The sequence below is a fragment of the Mytilus galloprovincialis genome, chromosome 14, assembly GCF_965363235.1.
Source record: "Mytilus galloprovincialis chromosome 14, xbMytGall1.hap1.1, whole genome shotgun sequence".
NCBI lineage: Eukaryota > Metazoa > Mollusca > Bivalvia > Mytilida > Mytilidae > Mytilus > Mytilus galloprovincialis.
In genome coordinates, this window is record NC_134851.1 from 60,314,163 (window position 1) to 60,340,108 (window position 25,946).

Below are 25,946 nucleotides of genomic sequence, written 5' to 3' on the forward strand. Positions count from 1 at the left end.
GTTTTTTTTATTATTATTTTCAGGATATCTTACAGAATGACTCATTAAATCTTGATTGGGATTTCAAAGCAGCTTTAGTGACTGACCTAGCCAATGTAAAGTATTTTTCCCCCACTATTTTTTTAATTTTTTGGTATTTTTAACGACACTTTTAAGCACCGCCATAATGAGCGAGTAATTATATATTTTGCTTACGCTTTTAATATGTTTATAACAAAGTTTTAGTATCTAAAACGGTCAATTGTGTTCAACTATTGGTGCCTGCTATTTAAATCTGCACGTTTTGTTTTGTAATTTTTGGTTTTCAAATGTGCTTGAAAGATGGATAAAGGCAAAATTAGTATACCGCTGTTCAAACGTCGTAAATCAGCTGAGAGAAAAGAAATCCAGGCTACAAACTCAAACCAATGGCAAAACATCAGTTATAAGAGGAAAACAAAGAAACAACAGGAACACTGAAGTGCAACAAAAACAAACGCCAACATACATAGATACGAACATTTTGATAACAGTGGTTGGTGAGACATGTAAAAATTGGAATACATACATGTATTTTCAATAGTTACATGTACAATTTTTTCAATATAAAATAATGGGAATGTCTTAACTTCATGCTTCACTAATTTTAAACCACGGTCGATTGAATAGTCTTTTTTTCAATATCTATTTTAAGGGGATGTCTTACCTTCACGCATCAAAAACTTTAAATCACGGTCGATTGATTAATATTTTTTCAATATCTAATTTTAGGGGATGTCTTACCTTCACGCTTCACCAATTTTAATTCATGGTCGACTGAACAGCGATAGATGTATAATCGACAGTCGGTTTGTCCTGAAAATATCCGAGTTTGGATTACCTTCTATTTTGGGAAGCAATCATCTCGAATGTGTGGAAAATGAAAAAGGTAAGAATATATATCATATGCGTTTCTGCTCCTGAGAAATATGCAACGAAAATTGCATTGGAATGACGGACAGAGTTCAAGTTGAAGTATAAGAATTTATGAGGTGTTGGTTTTTGTCACATTCAATTATCATTCATAAAAGTTTCTTAATGATTAATCAATACAGAATATATAAATTAGAATATAAATTAGAATATAGAGTATAAATTAGAATATAGAGTATAAATTAGAATATAGAGTATAAATTAGAATATAGAGTATAAATTAGAATATAGAAAATGGAATATAGAATATAGAAAATGGAATATAGAAAATGGAATATAGAAAATGGAATATAGAAAATGGAATATAGAATATGGAATATAGAATAGAGATTTGAATATAGAATACAAATTAGAATATAAAAATGGAATATGGAATATAAAATATAAATTAGAATATAGAATGTAGAATACAAATCAGAATATAGAATATGGAATATAGAATATAGATTGCTATATATAAGATACACATGTTAAATGCATGTCAATATGTCTCTAAGCAAATAAATCTAATTAAGACTATAAAATGGTGAATAAAATGTGCTGTAAGGCTTATAAGTGGGATAGGCTGCAAAATGTGCAAGAGATGAATAGAACTTTACCATCTTTATTTTTCATGTTTTTAAAGGTGCTATAACCCCATCTTCAAAATTGTTTCATTATATTGTATGGAACTTCCTACTCATGTTTTGTTAAAGAGCAAATATAATTCTACTAATGACAGCATAAATTCTTTTCAATTTAGTTTCCTGTAAGTTTTGCAATGAATTTAAACTGGTATTAGACACGCTTTAATTTATTTTCAGAATGTATATGGTTTGCCCCAGAATGTTTGAGAGGAGACAAAGTCTCCCAATCGTCAGATGTGTACAGCTTTGCAATGATAATGTTTGAGATTCTCACAAGAATGTCTCCATTTGAAGAGGAAACAGAGAAAACATCAATCCACGGTATATACATAAGGGAGCTATCATTTGATATTAAAGGGGACAAGGACGAAATTTGAAAAAAATAGGCAGGGCAGGAGTTTCAGTTTAAAAAACAAATGCTGGATGAGACACTGTGCCATAAAATACAGGGTGACAATTTAAGTAAAAAAAAGATACGATCGAATTAATTGAAAAATTAAAAAACAAGATAACAACTTAAAATAAATGCAGGACAAAATTTGTCATCTACACCCTCCCCCTTCATCATTAAAATCAAATTGAAGCTCCATAATGTGCATAATGGTTCAAAATATGTCTTAAACTTAGGCAAGATTTCGTAATTGGTTCCTAGTATTTCATTAAAAAAACTACCTTATTGTATGACCTTTCAACAAACATACAAACTATCAAGTTTTCAAAAATCAAGACAGAAGAATGAAGACTTCAACGAATAAAAACAAGACATGTTATTGAAGACCTACCCGGTACCTTTAATAACTCCTAATAAAAAAAATTATTTCAACTGCTTTTTTTTGTTCTTTTTTTTTGGTTATATCATAGATGTTATTTGAAAAATGAAGACAAAGGGAAACAACCCGTTCAGACCATCTCTCTCAGCATTGTCAAATGACGTTTTAGGTTTGTAACCCGGATGTGTGTTCTCTCACTCGATTTATGACTTCTTTTGAACACCGGTATATTACTGTGGCATTTTTGTTACGAACTATCATGTTATTAAAACAAGATATATATTTGAAAATCTAAGCTAATACAAAAAAATTTCAATATTATTTCTCTTCTTTATATTGTTGGTACCGCAGATGTTATTCGAAAAGTAAAGACGAAGGGAGATAACCCGTTTAGACCATCTCTCCCATCATTGTCAGATGACGTACCTAGGATGATTGATTTGATGCAGGCCTGTTGGGATGAAAGTTTATTCAAGCGACCAACGTTTCGTTCCATCAAGAAACAGCTGAAAGAAATTACCGGGTATGTACATTATTCAGTGCGATAACGGAAAATAAGGAATTTACCGTCATCGTTTATTTTTTTCCGTCCTAGTAAAATGTCCCGAGTTTTTGGTGGGATGATACGTCATGGTCAAATAAAATTGTTTTAAACTATTAACTTTATTTTTTATTTAACCTTCCATCTATTGGTGCGCTTCATATGTCTAATGTGTTTTGGATTTTTAAATATTTTGCGTCAGTCATCACTAAATTAAGAGACATTCGTTGTCGAAATGGCCATATGGCGTTGAAAAATTGTTACCGTTAATGTTGTTATCACAGATGAGCTAGTGTATAAAAAAAATGCCTGTCCGTCGTAACAAATTATATGCCGGGTATCTTGATCGATTTGTATTTAAATCATGAAATTATAGAACGAATTTTCAAATACAAAAAATCATTTTTGTACTGTCAATTGTTTTTGTTTATATAAATGTCTTCCAATACTAAATATAAATATAAATATCTATACATTTATATCAACGAATATCTGTGAAACAGTTAACCCGGTAGGAAATTTTGGAGAACATTTTTGAACAATAATTTGATAGTTGTAATAGACAAGATGTGAATACTCATATTGAATATAAACATTTGGTGCATTTTCATCCTTTTTTTCCTTATTTTATGAACAGCGTGGACAAATTTTGAAACTTTTCAATATCTTTGTTCATATAACAGATATCATCGAACATAGAATCACAAACGCGGTACCGAAAATCAATCATTCAACGACGAAATGTATGATTTCTGTGAGAGCAACACATCAATGTTTTCTTGCTAGTGTTAAAAATCGGTTTGTAAAACACCTGCAACCATAGATATATACCAACAACAACAAAAAAAAAAACGGCTTGCCATTTATATCTTCGTTACAATAATGTTATGTTATAAGAAATATTGAAATAAATCTAAGTGTTGCTTTTCCTTGTAACTCTTATTAAATAAGTATAGGAAACGGAAATGAGATGTTTTACTAAATTCATAAATTAATACACGCATTTATTATTTTGAATTTTTATGATGTTAAATGTATTGATATGTAATTATAATGCAAGATTTGATCACCTAAGCTGTATTAAGCCATATCTTTCTAAACGCACGTCCAGCTTACAAAATTTTATGATGAATGTATCTCCTTACTTTTTATAGTTTCAACTTTTGTATTTCCCAATCAACCATTCAATCGTCAAATATCTTTCAAGACTGTAATTTTTTTAATTTTTTTTTATCCTCTGTTTTTGCCTGGCTTTCCAAAGAATATCAGCTAGTCACAACATCTTAGATGCATTATTAAGACGTATGGAACAATATGCTAACAATCTTGAAGAATTAGTAGGACAGAGGACTGAAGCTTTTCTTGAAGAAAAGAAGAAATCTGATCAATTACTTGAACAATTATTACCAAAGTAAGTTATAGAGAGCAGTAAAACTTCTAACAAAAACAAAAAAGTGAGTGGTGTAATGAACTTTGGAAATATCTATACCAATTTAGTAGATTTAGCACTTTGAGTTGGAGGATTCAAAAATCCTCTCTTTATTTTTTGAAATACTAAGGCTTTTCTACCTCTGGAATAGATAACCTTAGCTGTACTTGGCAAACTGGAAGGAACTTTTGGTCATCAATGCTCTTCAACTTCATTTTTTATTTGGCATTTTTAACATATTTATGACAAACCAGACGATTTTAATTTTGAAATGATAAATTTCACCCATCTTAGTAGCAATATACAAACTACACCTGCATATGAGATATACATTTCACAACTTATTCGATATTCAAGAGCTCGCAGCTCCTACTCAGACTTTGTAAAACGTCATCAGTGTCTGAGCAGAAAGTTCATAAACCAGGGGTTTGTCAAAGAACGTCTCGTCTTTTTTCTAAAAAAAGTTCATCGGAAGGTAGCAAGACCTTGTTGATAAATATTCCGAATCTACTTCACAAATAATACATGATGGTCTTGGTGTATAGATTCTGTGTACTAACGTTGTTTATCATCTTAACAACATGCTATATTGTTTTTTCATTTGTCTTTGTTCTATTATTAATATTGCTTTTACTGTTGGATTGTTTTCTGTAATATCCATTTAACGTGGCTCGGTACTCATACATCCCGTCAATGTGTTTGTATTATCTTTCATTGTTGCTGGTGCGTTTTATATATGCAACTTTTTGTAATTCGTTGGTTCTTATAACGTGACTTTGTACTTTAAAAGATCCTGTCACTATGCTATTGTTCTATAATATGTCATTATGTTAAATTTCTATTATAAATTGGAAAATACGTGGAACCACAAACGTCAAAACTATCTAATTACGTAGTGGAATGAATCATTTGTAGATTCTTATAAGTTTTATAGAACTTTTGGACTATTTTAAATCTTGGTCTATTTCTGAAATTAATTCTGACATACTTTTGATTTTTTTAATCCTGTATGATAACATTGCCCATGTGAAATTTTATAAATTTGTTTGTATAAACATTGAACGAAAAAAAATGTGACGTATACATTTTCTGACGTCAGACACGCGAAAGTATTTCTTTTAAAATTGTAACATGATGATGACTGCTGTACCCATATTTTGACTATTTAATTTATTATGTCTGTTAAGTTCACGCATCATTGTGAATATAACGGAATTTGATGAGACTGTCGTACAAAGTGAGAGGTTTAGCGCTATAAAACCAGATTTAATCCACCATTTTCTACCTTTGAAAATTACTGTACTAAGTCAGATATATGACAGTTGTTGTCCATTCGTTTATGATGTGTTTTGTCATTTGATTTTGCCATGTGATTAGGGACATTCCAATTTGAGTTCAGTATTTTTGTGATCTTACTTTTTGATTCGAGCGTCACTGATTAGTCATTTGTAGATGAAACACGCATCTGGCGCAAATATACAATTTCAATCCTGGTAAAGTATCAATCATCAGTTTATTTATTAATAAGGACGTCCGATGTGTGATAATTTGTATCGTTCCAGAAGGTCCATAAAAGGACCAAAACCGGATAAGCTGTATTTCATTATCAGACACTGTTAAGTTGTAACAGCATACTTTTTCCTATATTCTATTCAGTAAATTAAGACAAAATTAAACCATACAATGAGTCTCGACATTTGATTAACGCTGTCAAAATTCGATCACATTATAATCGTAAGAATTTCAAAATAATTACTATTTCACTACAGAACAGTTGCAGACAAACTGAAGAACAACCAGATAGTAGAGCCAGAGGCTTATGATAGTGTTACAATCTACTTTAGTGATATTGTAGGATTCACTACTATATCGGCAGCGAGTTCGCCAATGGAGGTACAATTTGTTATATATGAAATTTAAAAAAACACTTGAATTACGAAAAACGAACAAATTAAAAAAAAATTTAAAAAACACACTACAAAGAAAAGTAAAAATTAAACAACACACACCCCATCAAAGTGGTAAACTCAGGTGCTGGGAAAGGTAAGCTGTTTGTGCTCCATGACTAGGAACACTTTAGAGCTTGGCGTAATGTAAAAGTTCTTGTCTACTGTTAAAGACATTGGATGTTTTCTAGATATATTTGGGTTATTTGATTATTGGGTTTCTGTCTTATCGAACTCATTTCATTTTGTTCACACTAACAACGGATATCTCTTAAAATGTTTGTTTTTATGTATGTTGCATTGTCGTTTGTTTTTGTTGCACTTCAGTTTTCTGTTGCTTCGTTGTTTTCTTCTTGTTGTGATCCCCTCGGTTTTGGTTTGTAACCCGGATTTGTTTTCTCTTAATCGATTTAAGACTTTTGAATAGCGGTATACTACTGTTTATTTAACACATTAACTAAATTTAATTTGGCTCGTTTAATTTTCTTAATATTTTGACAAAGTATTTACTTTGACCCTTTGACAAAAATATAAAAATTTCAAAAAATTTGAACCAACCGTTTAATCAGAAAAATTACACTGGTTATATAGCAGTTTGACAAACATTTATTTTGATCATTGAGAAGCTTGATATTCCCTTATGAACACAACGTCATTAAAACATTCTGCTGATTTTACAGAGTTATCTCCCTGTAGTGTTAGGTACCACCTTAATGCAGTATATCTTTATGTATTTACTTTTTATATACCTCTACGTTAATAAACAGCATCATGATAAGTCCTATTTCAGGTTGTGGACCTGTTGAATGATTTGTATTGTGTTTTTGATGCTATCATCGAACGATATGACGTTTACAAGGTAAGCTTTATAGCTAACAATTCGCTGTTTACGAATGTAATGCATTCTGGGTAATATTTTCAAAAAACATTGTGATTGGTTTAAAACGTTCTAAACAATGGAAATTCAACCAATGACGTAACGTTACGTTCATTTTGTGTACGGACAATGAGATAATCTATAGTCATTTAGATCCTGAAAAAGCGAATGAACCGTTAGATGTTAGACATGCGACAAGTTTCGATCATATAGTGTTCGAAAAAAGATACATGTAAGTAAACAGACGTACATACAATAATAACTTGTCAAATATTGCTGATTTTGTGCATTCTAATGTAATTTCATTTGTTCATATTATTTCTAACTTCAATCTTCACATAAATGAACGATAAGAAATCTTCATACATGACACACCAACTAAAAGTTACCAGACTGGACATCGTGTCTTCTTTTGAATCACAGTCAGATTTATACATAACATTATACATGTATTTAAAAGATATGTTCTGTGCCTCTATTTGTTAGCTATCAGTTATAAGTTTGATACTGTATTATTAATTTTAACAAATGAAAATGTCCTCAGAATGAAGTGTCTTTTAATAAAAAGCTGCATTCCAATAAATCCATCATGCAACAAAATTGACTTTGAGGAATGAAGTTGTTCCAAATAGAAAGAAATTTCAAAACTAGCTTTCGTCTTATGTGCAATATCTAGATGTACAAGAAAACGAATACAAATAAAACCGAATAAGTTTGTATTTTCTGATCACTGAAATACTTCTGGAAACATGATTATTGTTTCTGAATACTTAATAATATTTCAAATATATCATATCGTTTTGTGAATATATAATATCTGAATACATATTGTTTAAAGTAACATTATCCAATATGAAAGCACTGGATAAATTCGAATTTAAAAGGCAACTTCATCATCGCATAAACAATAACAATTACACGTGTGATGTGTGCATAATCTGCATATGAAGTACTTCTATACCATTTTGCAGGTTGAAACTATTGGCGATGCCTACATGGTAGTATCTGGTCTTCCTACACGGAATGGAGACGACCACGTTCGTCAGATAGCCATGATGTCACTAGAAATAGTTCAGAATGTTGGAATATTTAAAATTAGACATTTCCCTGGAAAACACCTACAAGCTAGGATAGGAATTCATTCGGGTATATTATTTGCATGTTCTGTTTTCTCTGTCTCTCTCTCTCCGGCTTTGAACTGACGAGTCTCGTGTAGACGAATCATGCAGCCGACAAAATTACAAGCTTGATATCTTTTATGAGTTTTGGGAACCATTTGTCGATATCTCTGCTTTATGCTGTTTCGTCCTGCAGCTCTGTAGATAGAGCCCTTTTCTGTTGACATACACAATTATCAATGTGCTATTTCTAAAACATATTTACTGTCTGTAACATATTGAATTATTCGTTACACTACCGATTGCCTTGGAAGTATTTGCACTCATTTTTGGCACGGTTTTGAAACGCTTCTTCTACCTTTTAATACAATGCTTACATTATTCTATGAAATTTAATTATTAAAATAAAAATTGCGTTGCAAAAATACAACACAACACCTTTTACAGGACCAGTATGTGCCGGAGTTGTTGGAACCAAAATGCCTAGATTCTGTTTGTTTGGAGATACTGTGAACACTGCCTCCAGAATGGAATCACACGGAGAAGGTATACAAATCTTAAAAGTCAATCATTGATTATCCTCTTGAAATTCAACACCATCTCAGTTGCCAACAAGGTGCCATCCTGATTTTTGTAGTCAAGCGGAAACGTTATACTGAATCCTCAATTAATTGACAAAAAGAAGCGTTTAATTCTTTATTTGGATAAAATGCCTATGATTGCTGAAAATAGCAAAAAAATAGTTGAAAAGCAAAGAGTAATGGTTTAAATTGTAGGTGAAATACGACATTTCCTCAAGTACCGAGGCAAACTTCCAAACTCCCCGTTATCTGATTCAAGGATGTCCAAAGCCCAAAGCATGTAAAGAAAAGGAAAAGTAGTTATTTTGGAAGCAATTAGACCAAAAGGGATTACAATTCATTTACAAAGAGATTAAACACTTTATTAGAAATTATAATTATAAATTTACAAGGATCAAGGTTCCGATTAGATGCGCACATTTTTTTCGTCAAAACGTATTCGAAATGTACTAATGCCAAACATTATTCAGAGGAGCGTTTCACCATACTAATCAAAATATTACATATTCATTTCAGCCATGAAGATACATGTTAGTCCTGATACAAAGAGTCTGTTAGATAAACATGGCGGCTTTAATTTAGAGCCTCGGGGAAATATCGAAATAAAGGTCGGTGCGAAAATTATACTTATACTGATATCTGATACTGATAAGTAAGCGTATATATAAAAAAAAAAGTACAAGATTTTTCTCCCTGAGTGACTTTATAGATTTACTTTTATTAGGAACGCCCTACGCCAAATATGTGAAAGCAAAGGATGCATAAGAACAGAAACAGTCAAGGATAGAATTTCAATTATAACTGGTACCCAGAAATTTAAAATGGATGAATATAGCTTCATTTATTTTAAAAACAAAAATGTGTTCATTGTACACTGATGCCCTATCTGCACTATCATTTTCTATGTTCAGTAGACCGTTAAAATAGGGGACAATCTCCAATATGGCAAAAAAAGATCATATCATAGGGAACATGTGTACCAAGTTTCAAGTTGATTGGACTGCAACTTCATCAAAAAGTTAACAACCTCGACCAAAAACTTTAATTGAAGCGGGACAGACGGACGAACGGAAGCACAGACGAGACAACATAATGCCCATGAATAGGGAATGAAAGGATAACATGTGCATAAACTTACGGTAATGTTTGATATAATGGACAACTTTAAGATATTGCAATTGATCCTGTCCATAACAGTGCAAGTCTTATTCTTAAATGGTGTCGCTTCTTCGGAGTGAAATATCAAGGAAAATTACCTATGCACAAAACGATACACAGAAAAACCTAATTGTCAACAGGACCAATATGATTGACAAAGTGTTGTCAGATTCTTAAGGTGGTACCAAACACTTTCACTAAAATTAATTTGGCTCGTTTAATTTTCATAAAATTTTGTCAAAGTATTTACTTTGAGACTCTAATAAAAATATAAAAATTTAAAATTTTTTGAACCAACCGTTTTGTCAGAAAAATTACACTGGTTATATCACAGGGAAAGTGCCACGCATGTTTTACACATGTTTTACATATGTAAAACATGTGTTTGGTAACGCATGGGAAACGTCTTTTTCCTACCAAGCATGTAAAACGCATGTTTTAAAAATGCGTTATTCATGCGTTTTACGCATGAACAATACATGTTATGTAAAACGCATGTTTACAACATGCGTTATTCATGCGTTTTACGCATGAAAAATACATGTTATGTAAAACTCATGTTTTAAACATGCGTTATTCGTGCGTTTTACGCATGAAAAATACATGTTATGTAAAACTCATGTTTTAAACATGCGTTATTCGTGCGTTTTACACATGAAAAATATATGTGATGTAAAACGCATGTTTCAAAACCATGTGTTAAACATATGTTGTAGGAAACATGCGAATAATATGTGTTTATAATGATGTGTATAACGTGTGTAACAAACATATGTATAATACATATTTCAAACTAATGAAAAGTGTTTTACCAATCATTCATAATTTTTTTTTAGCCAGTTATCTAGTTCATTCTCCTATATTCCATACAAACAGAAAAGGTTCTATTCATAAAGGATGTAATGTGACATATAATTGCTGAGATGTGCTTCTTTTGGAATCTGTTGAATTCAAGTCTATTTGGCAATCATACCAAATCTCTTCACAAAGTGATATTGAACACAATTCTCCATTTGACAGGCAATATATATATAAATATATGAAAATAAAATTACAGACCAAAAATGACTGTTTGTCTATTTTCAATTGGATTTATTCGAAAAGCAAACCTGTTATATGATTTTACGATACGATTTACAATAAATAGCTCCCCCTCTTTTTGTGCCTTTCTTGGAGAAGGCAGCCAACATATATCCTTGTATACAAATGTATCTATAAAATTCTAACTCATTTGAACAAAAAGTTTTCTGTGAACAAATAATGTCAGGCCTATATATGGTTAACAGATTGAATGGTTTGGTGAAAATCTGGAAAGAATACTTGTTGCACAAATGGACGTACAAACAGGAGAATTCATCATAGCCACATATTTTTAGTTTGGTTAAAATATTTGATGTGAACAAGTTTAAATGAAGCAATTGTCTTAAATGCTATAAATTTATTTAAGCTAATGGTGAAACAGTCATTGTTATTAGCTCTATGGTTCTGTAGTCTATTGTTCTTTTTCTTTTGTTTATGTTTCTTTATCTGAAAAAAATAAACAAACAAAAAATGCATTACTTTTTATGCTAATCAATAGCTAAAAGGTTTCTTTACTTCAATTACTCTTTTTAAATATGTCTCGGGTATCATTTGAGAATGTAAATGTGTCAATTAAGCGACAACAATCTGGTCATACAGCAGAAAACAGCCGAAGGCCACCGATAGGTTAATAAGCATTTTATATTTTCTGTCAACTGTAAATTTCTTTGTTCTAACTAAGAAAGACAATGTACCTATATTTTGTTTATCCTGAAATTACTTCCATGTTACACTTGAAACTTTAATTATTAAAATCTTAATCATTGTCTTTAATTTCTTTAAAAATTTGACATTCTCGATCAAATTCAACATACATTTCAACATGCTTCTCAACGGTTGTCACTAAAATGCATAGTACATTTTACACTCTTATAATATTACAAGAAGCTTTTATACAATTCTTAAATACTCTTAAAACAGATATATATTTGAATTTTGTCAACTATCCTGATAAATCAGTGATATATCACCTTGAATGTTTAATCATTTATTTATTTCTTACTTCTTCTTGACAATGGTTACAATTTGTTGATGCGTAAGGAGGCTTAAGGGTACAAACAAAGTCATTAAAAATTAAAACATTTGTTTTTTCATTACAAATTTATTTATTACACTACTATAGTTGTTACTCTATGATATGGTACAAAAGTTAACTAAAAAATCAATTTGATTTGACCCCAGATGACGTTTGAAATGTTTATATACATTTGTATCATTAAAAAAGCTCCAAATTATCTCCCTTAGGTGAAAAAAATGCCATTTTTTGGCATAAAAATTGAAATACTTTTATAAAACATCGGTGACCTATATTTTTTATTATTTTTCAAATGTACTGTACTTAAACTAGACTTTTGTTAAATATAATCGATTTCTGTAATTCAGTTCTTTTTGTATTTCAATTTCACCTTTTTTCTCCTATATTTAGTTCAACATAAATGCATGCTTCAATAGTTACATTAGATGTATGTTTCATTATAATACTTTATTCTGATTAGCTTACTGCACATCACATGTTATTCCGTAAGCAGTTGCAGTGCTCAATACAACTTTTCATTCATGATAACACGTGGTCCAACAATAAAGTGCACAGGTGAATTAAATAAAAAATATATAAAATTCGTGTTTTCATGATCATAGCTAAAAAATGTAATTATAAGTATTGAATGCTTCTTTTTGTAACTTTATAGGGTTGTAAAAGCGTTGACCGTGCACACATTTTAAGAATGAAGCGCTTCCGCGCTTCATACAAAATGTACTTCGGTCAACGCTTTTACACCCCAATAAATTTACAAAAAGAAGCATTCATTTCTTAATTAAAAAGCAGATTGTGAGCTTAAAGAAAGATGACCCCATATTTTTATTTAATTTTTCCATGAAGTATAAGATAAAGTTTATTTATTGAAAAAATAGCAAAATTCTATATTTAAAATAAATTTGATTCAGACCCGCAAGCCCCCGTTACTTTTCCATAAAGATTTCCCTGACTAAATGATTATGGAAAGAAAAGTGTTGTTCATTTATTCAATTCAAATGTATAATTTAAAATAATTGTTTAGTAAATAACAATTACAATGAGATAGCAGCTTATCAACCCACAAAAATTGTAAACGTAAAACTGAATATAAATTTGAAAACCAACTTCAGTCTTGCTGGAAAACAGTGCTTTTTTAAACAGACATACTGCAATATGGGTCTGCTCATTATTGAAGGCTGTACATAAACCTTAAGCTGACAGTAACTTCTATGTCATTTGTCCTCTGGTGGTTTCATTGACAATTTTATCACATTTTAGTTTTAAACATATTAATAATCTTAAAGTTGTTAATCTACCTTGTTTGGAACGTCTATTAATCATCCTTTTCTTGTCTATGCCAGCCAGCACCTCCCACTTCCTGGGGCAATCAGCTGATGACATGTTTTCTTCATAGAAGTCCTTGAAGTACTGCCAAAAATCAGCAGTCACTTCAAGGACTTCACATGAGTCCAGCATATTTTTCTTATGCATAAAAGATCTCTGTAAAAAAAAAATTAAATTAGCTAATTTCAAGGTTCTATTTTTAGGGTGGAAATATATCTTTTTTATTATGACTGTTTAAAGAGTATTTCTAATAAATGAAATTTCACTTTAATAGATACATTAGACTAGCCATACTCAGTTTAACCATTCAATTATACTACTAGTATTCAAAATGATATGCAATGAATAGTTTATGTTCCACTTTTTTCTTTCTATAAAAACAAATAACAGTTTTCTCATTACATAAGCAGGTGTTGCTTTTTTACATTATTTTTAATAAAGTATGATAAAACATTTGAGTTTATAAATTCAAAGTCAATGGTACAGGATAATGATGATATCTGGTGGACGATCTCAGAATTGATGACAAGCTGATATGTACTGATGTAATACAACTGTATACAAAATATCATTCATTTGTTCTTTTAAGGTGGTACCCAACCCTTCACTAACATTAATTTGGTTTGTTTAATTGTCATAAAATTTTGACAAAGTATTCAATTTGACCCTTGGGTTGTTGCATCTTTGACACATTCCCCATTTCCATTTCTGTTTTATCCACTAGATAATATAGATGTAATTAGTACAAGTCATCATGTCATATGGCTTTTAACAATGATTTGATCGAATATTGCATCCTTCATACATTTAAGGTTTTATTTCACAAGTCTTGGACTCTTTTGTATTTGCATTTTTAAATTTATTTTGCTTCAATTGATTATTTGGTGCTCATACTGTTTTTATTATATACTGAAAATCATTTTGTTATTTTCATTTTATCATCTCATCCAAAATTGTATGTAATTTTTAAAAGCAAGACCGTTCTTACTAATGAACACTATCATCCATCTGAATTGATGATTTCAATATATTTCTACATTTTGTATTATTACACTAAACTAAATAGTTGCTTCTGTTCATATGTATTGCAAATTCAAATCTCAAAAGAAAATTTTAATTCATATATGAATGCTGAATTATACAATTTTATTCTCAAATATTTGAAACAAAAATTAAAAGTAAATATGGTGAAAAAAAAGTATTCAAAAATACCTTTTACAGTAATATGTATGTAAAACATGCGTAAAACATATATTTTACATGTGTATGAAAAAACACATGTTTTATACATGTGATATTTTACATGTGTTTTGTAACACATGTTAAACATATGTTATTTAACGCCTGTTATACGCATGATGTAAAAAACATGTGTTAAACGCACAAAAAACATGCGTTTCACGCATATTTTGTCACATGCGTAGAACATGCGTAGAACATGCGTGGCACTTTTTGCTGTGTATAGCAATTTGACAAACACCAATTTTAATCATTGAGAAGCTTAATAAAATCAACGGTACCAATTTTGTTGCACCAGATGCGCATTTCGACAATACATGTCTCTTCAGTGATGCTCGTGGCCAAAATATTTGAAATCCAAAGCTTATATAAAACATGAAGAGCTATAATCCAAAAGGTCCAAAAAGTATAGCCAAATTCGTGAAAGGAATCAGAGCTTTGCATGAGGGAGATACATTCCTTAATTTATAATAATTTCTAATATTTTGTAACAGCAAATTTTAATAACACAAAAAAATCCGTATTTTCATGCCAGTACCGAAGTACTGGCTACTGGGCTGGTGATACCCTCGGGGACTAATAGTCCACCAGCAGAGGCATCGACCCAGTGGTAGTAATAAAATCAACGGTACCAATTGTGTTGCACCAGATGCGCATTTCGACAATACATGTCTCTTCAGTGATGCTCGTGGCCAAAATATTTGAAATCCAAAGCTTATATAAAACATGAAGAGCTATAATCCAAAAGGTCCAAAAAGTATAGCCAAATTCGTGAAAGGAATCAGAGCTTTGCATGAGGGAGATACATTCCTTAATTTATAATAATTTCTAATATTTTGTAACAGCAAATTTGAATAACACAAAAAAATCCGTATTTTCATGCCAGTACCGAAGTACTGGCTACTGGGCTGGTGATACCCTCGGGGACTAATAGTCCACCAGCAGAGGCATCGACCCAGTGGTAGTAATAAAATCAACGGTACCAATTTTGTTGCACCAGATGCGCATTTCGACAATACATGTCTCTTCAGTGATGCTCGTGGCCAAAATATTTGAAATCCAAAGCTTATATAAAACATGAAGAGCTATAATCCAAAAGGTCCAAAAAGTATAGTCAAATTCGTGAAAGGAATCAGAGCTTTGCATGAGGGAGATACATTCCTTAATTTATAATAATTTCTAATATTTTGTAACAGCAAATTTTAATAACACAAAAAAAATCCGTATTTTCATGCCAGTACCGAAGTACTGGCTACTGGGCTGGTGATACCCTCGGGGACTAATAGTCCACCAGCAGAGGCATCGACCCAGTGGTAGTAATAAAATCAACGGTACCAATTTTGTTGCACCAGATGCGCATTTCGACAATACATGTCTCTTCAGTGATGCTCGTGGCCAAAATATTTGAAATCCAAAGCTTATATAAAACATGAAGAGCTATAATCCAAAAGGTCCAAAAAGTATAGTCAAATTCGTGAAAGGAATCAGAGCATTGCATGAGGGAGATACATTCCTTAATTTATAATAATTTCTAATATTTTGTAACAGCAAATTTTAATAACACAAAAAAAATCCGTATTTTCATGCCAGTACCGAAGTACTGGCTGCTGGGCTGGTGATACCCTCGGGGACTAATAGTCCACCAGCAGAGGCATCGACCCAGTGGTAGTAATAAAATCAACGGTACCAATTTTGTTGCACCAGATGCGCATTTCGACAATACATGTCTCTTCAGTGATGCTCGTGGCCAAAATATTTGAAATCCAAAGCTTATATAAAACATGAAGAGCTATAATCCAAAAGGTCCAAAAAGTATAGCCAAATTCGTGAAAGGAATCAGAGCTTTGCATGAGGGAGATACATTCCTTAATTTATAATAATTTCTAATATTTTGTAACAGCAAATTTTAATAACACAAAAAAATCCGTATTTTCATGCCAGTACCGAAGTACTGGCTACTGGGCTGTGATACCCTCGGGGACTAATAGTCCACCAGCAGAGGCATCGACCCAGTGGTAGTAATAAAATCAACGGTACCAATTTTGTTACACCAGATGCGCATTTCGACAATACATGTCTCTTCAGTGATGCTCGTGGCCAAAATATTTGAAATCCAAAGCTTATATAAAACATGAAGAGCTATAATCCAAAAGGTCCAAAAAGTATAGCCAAATTCGTGAAAGGAATCAGAGCTTTGCATGAGGGAGATACATTCCTTAATTTATAATAATTTCTAATATTTTGTAACAGCAAATTTTAATAACACAAAAAAATCCGTATTTTCATGCCAGTACCGAAGTACTGGCTACTGGGCTGGTGATACCCTCGGGGACTAATAGTCCACCAGCAGAGGCATCGACCCAGTGGTAGTAATAAAATCAACGGTACCAATTTTGTTGCACCAGATGCGCATTTCGAATATTCCTTTTACAACACAACGTAATTAAAACGTTTGGCTGACTTTACAAAGTTATCTCCCTGTAGTGTTAGGTACCACCTTAAGGCGAAAGGTTGATGCAAGATCTGCATGTTACTCAGATTTGTTAACACATAAGGTGAACTGGAGTGCTTCTTAAAATCAGTTTCTGCTCCACTACTAACAGATTTGAGTTCCTCATGACATGTTCATGTAATAAAGCAATCTAATTAGTTATCAAAGGTACCAGGATTATAATTTAATACGCCAGACGCGCGTTTCGTCTACATAAGACTCATCAGTGACGCTCAGATCAAAACAGTTAAAAAGCCAAACAAATACAAAGTTGAAGAGCATTGAGGAAATAGACAGCTTGCTCCTTTCTGTGACTAAATTAAAATCATGTCAGCTTTGCTGTTCTGAAAGGTCTTTTTAAAACGCTTGTTCATCTAAAATTTCACATCTAGGTACTTAGAATATTATATTCTTTGGTTGAGCGTTTCTTTTGTTCCGTTATTATTCCCCTCGGAATGGCTTTGTGACCCACACTTGCTTTCGGTTAATCGATATATGATTAATGAACATCGGTTAATTATAGCCTGGCATCCTGACCCAATATAATCCTTCGTTTCCTGTCGAGCAATGACCCAGGATCGCTGGTATACTACTCGTGCCTTTATTATACAGCGTAAAGGGTTAATGAAGACACATTGGCTTATCAAGAAAATTAAAATTAGTCGGGTCATACCAGATCACCATCTCACGTCTTTCCCTATTTCTAATTTTACTAATAAAAATAATTAAAACTTTTTGTTTGCAGGGTAAAGGGTTAATGAAGACACATTGGCTTATCAAGAAGATTAAATTAGTCGAGTCATACGTCTTTCCCTATTTCCATTCTCAATTTTACTTAAAAATAATTAAAACTTTTTGTTTGCAGGGTAAAGGGTTGATGAACACATATTGGCTTATCAAGGTAATACAAACAAGTTGGGTCAAACCAAACCATCATCTATCAGAATACGACTCAAAGATCATAATCACTGATGATGAAAGTGATGAAATGCAGCCGCAATTTCTTAACACTGCAACAACCTTAAAACCATTAGAAGAGGATCAAAGATCAATATTCAATGGAATCATATAAGCAAATGACATCCATTGATTAAAACTTTATTTTTAAATCTATTTGAATTAACTAATAACAAGATGTGTTTTGTAATAGAAAATTTCATTAGCAACCAGTAATATATTTATTAATTTATTCAAATAAATTCTTACTGTTGCATGAAACACGTATAAATATTTTTATATATATCAAAGCATGGTTTTAATATTTTTTTCATTTTATACACAAGAAAATGGCTGTACCAAGTCAGGAATATGACAGTTGTTTTCCATTCGTTAGATTTACAAATGTATTGTAGCCTTTTACTTTGCAATTTTTTAAAGGACTTTCGTTTTGAACTTTTCCTAGAGTTCGATATTTTGTAATTCTACATTTTTTTCATTCTCTCATTTTGGGTACAAATGTATGGACACAAATATTTGCTACCAATCTGCCAATTTCATTTCAAGTCCGCTTCATTTTGAACATTTCTATTGAAATTTCTTATTGACAGAAAAATTCAAAAAACCTTTATACTGTTTAAAGATTGTTCAAGGTTCACTAATCTGCTTAACCCTTCCACAAAATTTAACATAATCGTGCATTTGCTTGTTGTCTTTATCCTATATTTTAATATTCAGTGTTAAATGTCTGCATGCATTTATTTGATTTACAAAATTATAAGTCTGGTATCCTTGATTACTCTTTTAGCTCACCTGGCCCAAAGGGACAAGTGAGCTTTTCTCATCACTTGGCGTCCGGCGTCCGTCGTCGTCCGTCGTCCGTCGTCCGTCGTCGTCCTGCGTTAACTTTTACAAAAATCTTCTCCTCTGAAACTACTGGGCCAAATTTAACCAAACTTGGCCACAATCATCATTGGGGTATTTAGTTTAAAAAATGTGTCCGGTGACCCGGCCAACCAACCAAGATGGCCGCCATGGCTAAAAATAGAACATAGGGGTAAAATGCAGTTTTTGGCTTATAACTCAAAAACCAAAGCATTTAGAGCAAATCTGACATGGGGTAATATTGTTCAACAGGTCAAGATGTATCTGCCCTGAAATTTTCAGATGAATCGGACATTTCGTTGTTGGGTTGCTGCCCCTGAAATGGTAATTTTAAGGAAATTTTGCTGTTTTTGGTTATTATCTTGAATATTATTATAGATAGAGATAAACTGCAATAATGTTCAGCAAAGTAAGATCTACAAATAAGTCAACATGACCAAAATGGTCAGTTGACCACTTTAAGAGTTATTGCCCTTTATAGTCAATTTTTTAACCATTTTTCGTAAATCTTAGTAATCTTTTAGAAAAATCTTCTCCTCTGAAACTACTGGGCCAAATTTAACCAAACTTAGCCATAATCATCATTGTGGTATCTAGATTTAAAAATGTGTCCGGTGACCCGGCCAACCAACCAAGATGGCCGCCATGGCTAAAAATTGAACATAGGGGTAAAATGCAGTTTTTGGCTTACAACTCAAAAACCAAAGCATTTAGAGCAAATCTGACATGAATAAAATTGTTCATCAGGTGAAGGTCTGTCTGCCCTGAAATTTTCAGATGAATCGGACATTCCGTTGTTCGGTTGCTGCCCCTGAAATGGTAATTTTAAGGAAATTTTGCCGTTTTTGGTTATTATCTTGAATATTATTATAGATAGAGATAAACTGTAAACAGCAATAATGTTCAGCAAAGTAAGATCTACAAATACGACAACATGACCAAAATGGTCAGTTGACCACTTTAGGAGTTATTGCCCTTTATAGTCAATTTTTAACCATTTTTCGTAAATCTTAGTAATCTTTTAGAAAAATCTTCTCCTCTGAAACTACTGTGCCAAATTTAACCAAACTTAGCCATAATCAACATTGGGTATCTAGTTAAAAAAATGTGTCCGGTAACTCGGCCAACAAACCAAGATGGCCACCTTGGCTAAAAATAGAACATGGGGGTAAAATGCAGTTTTTGGCTTATAACTCAAAAACCAAAGCATTAAGAGCAAATCTGAGAGGAAGTAAAATTGTTGATCAGGTCACGATCTATCTGCCCTGAAATTTTCAGATGAATCGGATAATCGGTTGTTAGGTTGCTGCCCCTGAATTGGTAATTTTGAGGAAATTTTGCTGTTTTTTGCTATTATCTTGAATATTATTATAGATAGAGATAAACTGTAAACAGCAATAATGTACAGCAAAGTAAAAACTAAAAATAAGTCAGTCTGACCAAAATAGTCAATTGACCCCCTAAGGAGTTATTGCCCTTCATAGTCAATTTTTAACAATTTTCTTAAAATTTGAAGATTTTCAATAACATTTTCCACAGAAAGTACTGTTATAGATAGGGATAATTGTAAGCAGCAAGAATGTTTAGTAAAGTAAGATCTACAAACACATCACCATCACCAAAACACAATTTTGTCATGAATCCATCTGTGTCCATTGTTTAATATTCACATGGACCAAGGTGAGCGACACAGGCTCTTTAGAGCCTCTAGTTTATGTCTTAATCTTAGAAGAGACAAACACTTTTATTAAACTGAAACATTCTTCCTCAAATATATTTCGAGCCCAAGTTTATTGCTTTTATTTTTGTTCAACTTAACAGTTACAGTGTGGTCTATAAAAAAAAACATTATACAGAATTCTCTATAAAAGTGCTATTCCTAATTCAATTAAATGAATTCATTGGAATGTCACCTTTCTTTCTAATCTAGTTCAATTTCATGGTGTTGTGTGTTGTTATGATATTGTAATTAGTGTATTTATTTATGTTGGCCTGATTTGTGTTGTGTGGCCTGATAGTTGTTTACAGAATAATCTTAGAACTGTGCAGTTTAGAAATCACTGGAACAATTACAGAATGATTGGAACTTTCCAGAATGATCCTAATAAAAGATGCGTTATATAAACTTCTACATTTTACTAGAAACTTCCGTTGTAAATTTCTAGGACGTTCCATTCTAGAGTGTTCTAGTATTTTCCGTGACAACTATATATATATAGACACTAAAATTCTCACACTTAGACTTAGACATCGATAAACATGTATACTCATATTTTGACAGTTAAGTTGACAGTAATATTTGTGTAATACTTTTTGTAAACTTTTGTATAATAAATATTGTTAAATTTTATTATTGATTTGTGTCTTTTGTTGGCTAAAATTTAAAGGTAATTTCTGGCCGTAACAGTGTTATATAAAATTTAGAGATTTTTTCTCCAATGAACACTTATAACTTTCAAGAAAATGTTTAATTGTATAACATGTATAAGTGATAACTGTAATATAGAATGGTTCACCAGGTTTCTTGGTTAGATCAAGGTCCTTTGCAAGTTCGTGTGGTTCTGTAATGTGTTTTGTGGAATTGTTGTGTCCTTTTTTGGAACTTTTGGCCATGGTGTCTTCAACATGTAGACAAAATTTGATTGCCCTTTTCTATGTTGATATTTTTCTTTTTTATATTTCACTCCTTCATTTTTGAATTTAAGTCTGAATGGTTTTGCCATTTATCTACATTTTTCTGGTCATAAAAAAGACTCTCAACAACCTTCTCACACTTGTGTTCACACACGTATAGATGTGTTAAAAATGTTCAACAAAAGCAAAAAGGGCATGCTAAGATAGATTGACATCCTTGAAAGAGCAATCAATGGTAAATCATACAAGTGAGAGGTTTAGCTAGCTGTAAAACCAGGTTTAATCAACCATTTCTACATCTGAAAATGCCTGTACCAAGTCAGGAATATGACAGTTGTTAATTCATTCGTTTGATGTGTTTGAGCTTTTGATTTTCCCATGTGATTAGGGACTTTCTGTTTTGAATTTTCCTTTGAGTTCAGTATTTTTGTGATTTCACTTTGAATATTACATTACTTCCATCACTAATAGGCAAATAAAATATCAAAGTTAAATGTGTTTATTATGATTAACAAATTATAAACAAAATATCATTAATAACAAGATAACAAAAATACTGCATCATTATCACAATATTGTATAGGTATAAAAAAGAGGTTTATAGCACTTACTTTGTAATATTTGTTATATTTGTAAATTTCCAAGTTCAGAAGTTGAATTCAAATTGGGGATTTTTAATTGAATATGATAAAATATGGTAGTGAGAGTAAATTTTTGAGCATAATTTGACCTGGAAACTGATATTTAGTTGCTTTAAGTCTCTTCAACCTCACTCAAATAAATGTAATGTGGTCTTGAATGTCTCAAGAAAATTTGGTAATGAACTAAGTGAAAAAAAAAAGACCATGTTAAGTGAGTTAGCTCTATTTTCTTTAAAATATTGATAACAAGAATGTGTCAATAGTACACGGATGCCCCACTTGCACTATCATTTTACATGTTCAGTGGACCGTGAAATTGGGGTCAATACTATAATTTGGCATTAAAATTAGAAAGATCATAACATGGGGAACATGTGTACTAAGTTTCAAGTTGATGTAACTTTAACTTCATCAAAAATTACCTTGACCAAAAACTTTAACCTGAACTTCGCACTACATTTTCTATGTTTGGTGGACCATGAAATTGGGGTCAAAACTATAATTTGGCATTAAAATTAGAAAGATCATAACATGGGGAACATGTGTACTTTGTTTCAAGTTGATTGGACTTAACTTCATCAAAAACTACCTTGACCAAAAACTTTAACCTTAAGCAAAAGAACACACGGACGGACGAACATAAGGACAGAGGCACAGACCAGAAAACATAATGCCCATCTACTATCATAGGTGGGGCATAAAAACACCATCAGGAACAAGTAAATAAAATATATTTTAAATTATGAATTCACATAGTTGTATTTCATAAGAAAATACTATATTAAACATGCTAAAAGTAAACAATGTTCTTTCCATATAAACAACTCAAATAATGAGAACAGAAATTTAAACAAATGAAAACTATTTCTGACCTGCACAAAAATAAAATCAATGCTTCGTATGCTACTTTCTTAACTGGAAAAAGATGTTCCATTCAAATTCTATTCTATTCAATGAAGATTAGAATAAACAATTCTCACAACCTTATAGCCTTTTTTCAGCCTTTTTACATTTGTAGGACATCCTTTCAGACATTGTCTATTGTTTTGTCCTCATAAAAAAATTATAAATTCTTTAATATCTGTGTTACAACATAAGCTGATTACATCATTTGTAGTACATCCCTTAAGACACGGTCTTATTTTTTTCTTCATAGAAAAATTATACATTAATTAATATTTGTGTTACGATCGTGCTGACATGAGCTGATTCAATGTGATTGGTGGAAATAAAACACTAGAGACACGTGATAAATGAGTCAGTTCCTTTGGTAACTTTAGCTTCTCTGGAATGGCTTTCTTTACTTCTACTCTCGGAAGTGATGACTTTATTGTATGGCTTCCCCGTGTTTTCTAAAAAAAGAAAAAAAAAAGAAAACAAATTAGTTGGTTTAAAAAGATAAAACTATCCAGGTTTACGAAAAATGGAAAAGTAGGATCACAAAGACCCAATACTGAACTGTACATTCAAATTTGAAGCTATAAACATCATTAAAAAGCGGATTTCCCAATGCTTGTAACAAAGTTTTGGTTGGAATGCTTGCTTTGTATGTATAAATGTTTGCTCAAACGTTGTAATTAAGATTGACATCTGCAATCAATATAGATAGGCAATGTTAAACCTGTATATATTATATTTTAGGTTGATAGAACCTATTACGAATATATTATACAGATATAAAGCTAGCAAGCTAACCTAAGTGCATTAGGAAATTAGCTTTACAAGGGAATAACAATGTCTTGAAAATACTACCATTATTGAGCTAAAACTAGAGGCTCTAAAGAGCCTGTGTCGCTCACCTTGGTCTATGTGCATATTAAACAAAGGACACAAATGGATTCATGACAAAATTGTATTTTGGTGATGGTGATGTGTTTGAAGTTCTTACTTTACTGAACGATTTTGCTTCTTACAATAATATCTATAATGAACTTTGCTCATTAGTAACAGAAGACTATATTTGGTAAAAATTTACATAAATTTACCAAATTAATGAAAATTGTTAAAAATTGACTATAAAGGGCAATAACTCCTTAAGGGGTCAATTGACCATTTAGGTCATGTTGACTTATTTGTAGATCTTACTTTGCTGAACATTATTGCTGTTTACAGTTTATCGCTATCTATAATAGTATTCAAGATAACCAAAAACGGCAAAACTTCTTTAAAAATTACCAATTGGAGGGCAGCAACCCAACAACCAGTTGTCCAATTCATCTGAAAAATTCAGGGCAGATAGATATTGACTTGATTAACAATTTAACTTCTTGTCAGATTTGCTCTAGATGCTTTGGTTTCATACCCCAGGAGTAGATTACCTTAGCCGTATTTGGCACAACTTTTTGGAATTTTGGGTCCTCAATGCTCTTCAACTTTGTATTTGTTTGGCTTTTTAACTTTTTTGATCTGAGCGTCACTGATGAGTCTTATGTAGACGAAACGCGCGTCTGGCGTATAAAATTATAATCCTGGTACTTTTGATAACTATTCATAGTTATAAGCCAAAAACTGCATTTTACCCCTATGTTCTATTTTTAGCCGTGGCGGCCATCTTGGTTGAATGGCCAGGTCATCGGACACATTTTTCAAACTAGATACCCCAAAGATGATTGTGGCCTAGTAGTTTCAGTGGAGATTTTGTAAAAGATTACTTAGATTTATGAAAAATGGTTAAAGATTGACTATAAAGGGCAATAACTCCTAAAGGGGTCAACTGACCATTTTGGTCATGTTGACTTATTTGTAGATCTTACTTTGCTGAACATTATTGCTGTTTACAATTTATCTCTATCTATAACAATATTCAAGATAATAACCAAAAACAGCAAAATTTCCTCAAAATTACCAATTCAGGGGCAGCAACCCAACAACCGATTGACCGATTCATCTGAAAATTTCAGGGCAGATAGATCTTGACCTGATAAACATTTTTATCCCATGTCAGATTTCCTCAAAATGCTTTGGTTTTTGAGTTATAAGCCAAAAACTGCATTTTACCCCTATGTTCTATTTTTAGCGGTGGCGGCCATCTTGGTTGGTTGACCAGGTCACGCCACACATTTTTTAAACTAGATACCCCAAAGATGATTGTGGCCAAGTTTGAATTAATTTGGCCCAGTAGTTTCAGAGGAGAAGATTTTTGTAAAAGATTACTTTAATTTACGAAAAATGGTTAAAAATTGACTATAAAGGGCAATAACTCCTAAACGGGTCAACTGACCATTTTGGTCATGTTGACTTATTTGTAAATCTTACTTTGCTGAACATTATTGCTGTTTACAGTTTATCTCTATCTATAATAATATTCAAGATAATAACCAAAAACAGCAAAATTTCCTCAAAATTACCAATTCAGGGGCAGCAACCCAACAACCGATTGACCGATTCATCTGAAAATTTCAGGGCAGATAGATCTTGACCTGATAAACATTTTTACCCCATGTCAGATTTGCTCTAAATGCTTTGGTTTCTGAGTTATAAGCCAAAAACTGCATTTTACCCCTATGTTCTATTTTTAGCCGTGGCGGCCATCTTGGTTGGTTGACCGGGTCACGCCACACATTTTTTAAACTAGATACCCCAATGATGATTGTGGCCAAGTTTGGTTTGATTTGGCCCAGTAGTTTCAGAGGAGAAGATTTTTGTAAAAGTTAACGACGACGGACGACGACGGACGACGGACGA

General features: G+C 32.0%; 2 protein-coding genes and 1 long non-coding RNA gene across 3 annotated transcripts in view; 1 reads left to right on the forward strand and 2 right to left on the reverse strand.

Annotated features, from left to right (window-relative positions):
- Window positions 1-756: 756 nt before the first annotated feature.
- Window positions 757-9,495, forward strand: LOC143058132 (atrial natriuretic peptide receptor 1-like). The gene is made up of 8 exons (XM_076231593.1): window positions 757-907; window positions 1,755-1,898; window positions 2,699-2,870; window positions 4,150-4,299; window positions 6,087-6,210; window positions 8,112-8,286; window positions 8,706-8,804; window positions 9,356-9,495. Exons 2-8 carry the CDS (start codon window positions 1,829-1,831, stop codon window positions 9,493-9,495), a joined length of 930 nt encoding a protein of 309 aa, XP_076087708.1. The 5' UTR covers window positions 757-907; window positions 1,755-1,828.
- A 1,776-nt stretch (window positions 9,496-11,271) lies between these two features.
- Window positions 11,272-13,586, reverse strand: LOC143059282 (uncharacterized). The gene is made up of 2 exons (XR_012973465.1): window positions 13,409-13,586; window positions 11,272-11,524 (listed from the first exon to the last, which is right to left on the reverse strand). It is a non-coding gene; the product is annotated as an uncharacterized LOC143059282 (long non-coding RNA).
- An 8,518-nt stretch (window positions 13,587-22,104) lies between these two features.
- The window catches only part of LOC143058020 (uncharacterized), a 71,237-nt gene continuing 67,395 nt past the window's right edge, over window positions 22,105-25,946 (reverse strand). The window contains exon 18 of the mRNA XM_076231480.1: window positions 22,105-23,614. Coding sequence (XP_076087595.1) covers window positions 23,447-23,614 — 168 coding nt within the window. The 3' untranslated portion in view covers window positions 22,105-23,446. The remainder of the gene's footprint in view (window positions 23,615-25,946) is intronic.

Bases quoted from the DNA above. Each gene is read 5' to 3' on its own strand.
- LOC143058132 (XM_076231593.1), top strand. From the start codon at position 1,829: ATGATAATGTTTGAGATTCTCACAAGAATGTCTCCATTTGAAGAGGAA. The intron at 2,871-4,149 runs GTATGTACATTA...GGCTTTCCAAAG, and splicing joins CAGCTGAAAGAAATTACCGG to AATATCAGCTAGTCACAACA. The intron at 4,300-6,086 runs GTAAGTTATAGA...ATTTCACTACAG, and splicing joins CTTGAACAATTATTACCAAA to AACAGTTGCAGACAAACTGA.